The sequence below is a fragment of the Thrips palmi genome, unplaced genomic scaffold, assembly GCF_012932325.1.
Source record: "Thrips palmi isolate BJ-2018 unplaced genomic scaffold, TpBJ-2018v1 HiC_scaffold_16, whole genome shotgun sequence".
In the NCBI taxonomy this organism is placed as follows: domain Eukaryota; kingdom Metazoa; phylum Arthropoda; class Insecta; order Thysanoptera; family Thripidae; genus Thrips; species Thrips palmi.
The window spans coordinates 12,450,000-12,454,727 of NW_023144625.1; the positions used below are offsets into that span (position 1 = coordinate 12,450,000).

Genomic DNA, 4,728 nt, shown 5'->3' on the forward strand with positions numbered 1-4,728 from the left:
TCAAGTCAACTCGCCGTTTCTATAGCCGGTGTACTTAGCTCCGCCTGACGACACGTTTGCCGGGAGGAGTCGACGGCATCCTCGCTTCGTCGGCGTGCTGTCCTAGCGGGCCCAGCCCCTCCCGCCCGGCCCACCCGTCCCTGCCCTTCCGCGATAGCTGTGCTGGCTGTGCTAGCTCTGCTATGCCGACGCCGGGCCTAGCCTAGCCTGGCCTAGCCTGGCCGGCTCGCTGGGGCGCGAGCGGCGCGCCGAGGCCCGCCACTGGTGTCCGCCGTGCCGCCGACGTCATCCTCTCAGTTGACCGGCGACCTCCACCGCGACCGACCGCACCTCGACGGTCCCGACGCCGACCGCGCGGCAAGACTGCCGCCACGCCCCGCCGCACCGCGCCGCACCGCACCGCGCCGCACACCATGGCGAGCATGTGGACACTAGCGGGTGAGTGTGGAATCGAGAGCCCCGGCCAGCGGCTATCGCGCACCTGTGTCAACCTCTGTCACGCGCGCCACTCTCAAAAAAACTATTGCACACGGTCTCTTGAGCTTCTTGTTGTTGTTTGTGTTTGTTCCTACTTTTGGCGGGAACGTAGGCTGCCTGTCCCTCCACCCGGCTTCGAACCCGCACCCGCGCCCACTGAGCAGCAGCCCGCACCCCCGCCTAGACACTAGCAGCACTCGCAGCACTAGCAGCACTGGCACTTGCAGCACGTGGGCTCGGCGGCCTGGTCGAGGGCCTGGCCGGGCAGCCTCGGCCTCCCAGCTGTTCCCCCACTGTACGTCCCCGTCCCGTCATTCCCGCGGGAGCATGGCAGGCCGCGGCAGGCGGAGAACGCGCAGCAGGGCCGCACGCCCTCAATCACCGAATCCGCTAAACGCTCCACAAACACGCTCCTCGGCCCACACGCGCGCTTTTCCAAACACCGCGCCGTAGCTCCTGGAGTGAGGCCGTGAGGGCGACGGGGCGACGACGGCGAGGCCCTCTTCCCAAACACAACAGCGTTGGCGACCTGTTCCAGGGACGGTGCTTGCCGTGGCGGTGGCGGTCTACTTCACGTCGGGCAGCGCCGGCGTCCCGGAAGGTGCGTCCCCACGCTATCGGATATGAGATAACAACCAACGACGCGTCGGGTCGTACACTGTCGGCACTGTCGGCTAGTGGTGTGCGAGCATTTTCTAATCTCGAATCGAATCAAAGTTCAAAAAATTAAGTCGAATCAAATCAAATTTATGTTATTTTGATTCGGTTTGATTTGTTGAACGGGTGAAATTAGCGTTTGTTTGGCCCACAACGCCTTCCAATACGTAAATTTTAAATTTTTATGGTCCGTGTTTTTTTTTATGAAATCGAAGCAGCCCAGTAGATTCGATCCGATTGGGCTTCGAGCTATCGGCGGTGAAGGGTTTGGCGTACACGTCGAATGTGAATGTCGAACAGTGCAGCAGGTGGTGCGGGGCGTCCGGGTTAAGCAGGGCGACATCGCGGGGCTGCTGCGGACCACGGACAACGGCTTCAAGTACGTCAGCTTCCGGGGCATTCCCTACGCCGCGCCGCCCGTCGGGGAACTTCGCTTCAAGGTAAACACGCCTTAGAGTTCGACCCGCTTCCCGCCGTTTCCGTTCATTTCCGCATGGTTCCGTTGTCGTTTTATTTGTGTTTCAGTCGCCAAAAGAGCCGCAGTCATGGGCGCCGCGCGAGCTGGAGGCCTTCAAGGATGGCACCAACTGCATGCAAGTCAAGGACACCAAGTTCAAGGTATCCCTCGTCCTGGCGCCTCGCACAGGGTGCTACCGGAGCGCCTGCAGACGAGAGGGTAGGCCACACGCCGTGCCGCTGTGCCAAGCGGGCGATCCTCCTCCAAAAAATAAAAAAAGTGGCGCCGACCGGTTGTTGAACCCGAGCCATGGTGCCAGGGTCGGCCTTAATGGCGGCCAGTTTAGCGGCCTGCAGTCGGCGACGCACAAAACTCGTCTTCTCTATGCAGCAGAAAGGAAACTTTTGGTTCCGGCGACGTCTCTTTGTGAAGCAGGCTGTTTGCTTGCTTGCAGCTGTGGGGCTTGCTGGGCTTCAACCGGAGTCTGGCGGACTGGCTGCTGCTGGTCACTTCGCTGCCGAGACTCGTTTCCACGTTCCTCGCCATGCAGGAGAGCGAAGATTGCCTCTTCCTCAACGTCTATACTCCAGTGGTGCGTAACTCGATAAGGAGACAATGGCGAAACGAGTTCGGACTTCGGACCTCCCTCCTCTCTCTCTCTCTCTCTCTTTCTTTTTCTCTCTCTCGGCGACTGCCCGGCGCCAGCAGCCCCTGTCCAGCCGTTCCGAAGGGGGGCCCTTTCGTCGCTCTGTCTCTATCGCACCCGTGCGGTGCGTCGCATGAGTGGGACAGAGACAGAGCGACGCGTGGTCCTTCGGAGCCGCTCTGCTGTTGTTATCCTTGTTGTTGTTGTTTGCAGCAGCGGCTGCCCGTGCTGCCGTCCGAGGAGCACCGGCCGGTCCTCGTCTTCGTCCACGGCGGCGGCTTCCTCCGCGGCAGCGCCAACTCTGCCATCTACGGCCCCGACTTCCTCGTGGAGCAGGGCATGGTGGTCGTGACGCTCAACTACCGCCTGGGCTCCTTCGGTTAGACTTAGACACCGGCCGCAGGCCTTGGGCCAGGCTGTGGTGGACACAATTTGTATTCGTTGACGCGCCTCTACATGCGGGTGTGCTTGCAGGCTTCCTCTCCACCAACACCTCGGACGCGCCGGGCAACGCGGGGCTCAAGGACCAGACCATGGCGCTGCGCTGGGTGCGGGATAACATCCACTTCTTCGGCGGCGACCCCAAGCGCGTCACCATCTACGGCGAGTCGGCCGGCGGCGCGTCCGTGCACCTCCACGTGCTGTCGCCCATGTCCCGCGGCCTGTTCCACGCCGCCATCATGTCCAGCAGCACCGTGCTCTCCACCTACGTCATGACCGACGACCCCGTGGAGCACTCCGAGCTGCTGGCCCGGAACCTCGGCGCGCCCGAGGAGGTCATCGCGGACCCCCGGCGCCGAGTGCAGTACCTCCGCGAGCAGGACCGCTTCGCCGTGGCCAGGAAGTACGCCAACAGCCTGACCGAAGAGGTGACTCTTGAGCCGACGGCGGGCCGGCCGGTGCCGCCAGCATGGCCAGCAAGGCCAGCACGCCGACGACGTGTGTCTTGCCGCCCTGCCCCTCGCTGACCCCGGCCTCTTCCTGTCCAGGACTCGCGGCAGATCATCACCAAGCTGCCGTTCGGGGCCGTCGTCGAGGACTGCGGCGACGGCGAGGAGCACTTCCTGTGCGAGAACCCCGTGGACATCCTGGAGAGCGGCCGCTACAACAAGGTGCCCACCATGTTCGGCTTCAACCAGAACGAGGGCACGCTCATCTACGCACGTAGGTCCCCGCCACGCGCCGCCCCTCCAGTGCCCCATATTTTATTCTGACGTTGTTGTTGCCGCTGCAGTTGACAGCGCCAAGGAAATCCTCGGCAAGCTCGAGAGCGACGTGACCACGCTCGTGCCCTCCAACCTGTTGGGGCGCGTGCAGGGCGCCGACCGGGAGCGCCTCGGCCGTCGGATCAAAGAGTTCTACATCCGACCGGAAGACCCCAGCGACCTGGGGGCCCTGCTCAAAGTGAGTCTGTCAGTCTGTACTCCGCCTGCACCGCCCGCTCCGCGGATATACGACCGGCCGCAGTAACCTGTGTGTGAGTGTGTGTGTGTGGTGTCCGCAGCTCTACGGCGACATCCAGATCGCGCACGGCGTCCTGGTGGCCGCGCGCTGGCACGCGCGCCACTCGACGCCGGCCACGCCCGTCTACCTGTACCGCTTCACGCACGACGCCTTCGGCTTCTACAAGTTCCTCTACGGGATTCGCGCCATCAAAGGTGAGTGCAGTGTAGCGAACGCCCGCTGTATCGGGAGTCAACAGAGACTAAGCAGGGCGGCTTGAATGCAGGCCCCGGGCACGCCGACGAGCTGGGCTGTGTGTTCAACTTCGGCGGCATCCTCAACAACAAGTTCACCCCGAACTTGTCCCGGCAAAAACAGTGCCGGATGAAGATGACGAAGCTCATTTCCAATTTCGCCAAGCACAAGTCAGTGTTTCTTTGTCGTCGTTGTTGTTGTTTGTCAGTGAGGGTAACTTAAAATGAATCTCTTTTTTTTTTTCTTTCCAGAAACCCCATCATTGAGGAGGAGCGCGAGATCTTCGGGACCCAATGGCCGGCCGCGACCAGATCGGCCTTTAGCTACCTCGACTTCAACGAGACGCTGCAAATCAAGACTGACCCCATTAGCGATAGAATGAAATTCTGGGACTCTGCGTACAGAGAAGCCACTCACGCTGCCATCTATGAATAAATTGAATATAGACTTTTTCTTTTCTAACAAATTGCCTCGCTTTATTATTTGGCCCCGGTTTAGGCGTCGCACGGAGAGGCGCCTCTCACAATAAGCGGCCGGAGGGGCGGGGCCAGAGGCGGTGCCAGCAGACTGAGAGCCGTTTTCGTCGCTCTGTCTCTCTCGCACCGATACGGGACGGCCCCGTGAGAGCGAAGGAGCCAGAGCGACGCAAACGACTCTCGGAATCAGTCGGCAGGGAGGCGACGCCGGAGAGACGCCACGCACTTTCGGAATCATTTCATTGTCATTCCCGGCAGCTACTTCGACGCGCCGAGATGGTGGCGCCTGACATGACGTGGAATTGAGTGGGGGGACG

The 4,728-nt window shown here is 61.6% G+C and overlaps 1 protein-coding gene across 3 annotated transcripts; it reads left to right on the plus strand.

The window, feature by feature from the left end:
• Positions 1–343: 343 nt before the first annotated feature.
• Positions 344–4,401, plus strand: LOC117642753 (cholinesterase 1-like). 3 transcript variants are annotated; one of them, XM_034381254.1, is made up of 13 exons: positions 399–438; positions 590–772; positions 1,016–1,078; positions 1,435–1,574; positions 1,660–1,752; positions 2,046–2,183; positions 2,451–2,616; positions 2,712–3,106; positions 3,227–3,401; positions 3,472–3,641; positions 3,742–3,895; positions 3,967–4,105; positions 4,187–4,401. In XM_034381254.1, the coding sequence occupies exons 1-13, from the start codon at positions 414–416 to the stop codon at positions 4,368–4,370; spliced, it is 2,025 nt and encodes a 674-aa protein (XP_034237145.1). In that variant the 5' UTR covers positions 399–413; the 3' UTR covers positions 4,371–4,401. The 3 variants fall into 3 exon arrangements, with proteins under 3 accessions (XP_034237148.1, XP_034237145.1, XP_034237146.1); XM_034381255.1 differs by having other exon boundaries at positions 2,454–2,616; XM_034381257.1 differs by lacking the exon at positions 590–772 and having other exon boundaries at positions 344–438.
• Positions 4,402–4,728: the final 327 nt, after the last annotated feature.

What these genes read in the sequence shown, in the direction of transcription:
- LOC117642753 (XM_034381254.1), top strand. Translation starts at nt 414, where the DNA reads ATGGCGAGCATGTGGACACTAGCGG. An exon ending in CTCCCAGCTGTTCCCCCACT is followed by an intron (nt 773 to 1,015) that starts GTACGTCCCCGT and finishes GACCTGTTCCAG; the next exon opens with GGACGGTGCTTGCCGTGGCG. An exon ending in TCGGGGAACTTCGCTTCAAG is followed by an intron (nt 1,575 to 1,659) that starts GTAAACACGCCT and finishes TTTGTGTTTCAG; the next exon opens with TCGCCAAAAGAGCCGCAGTC.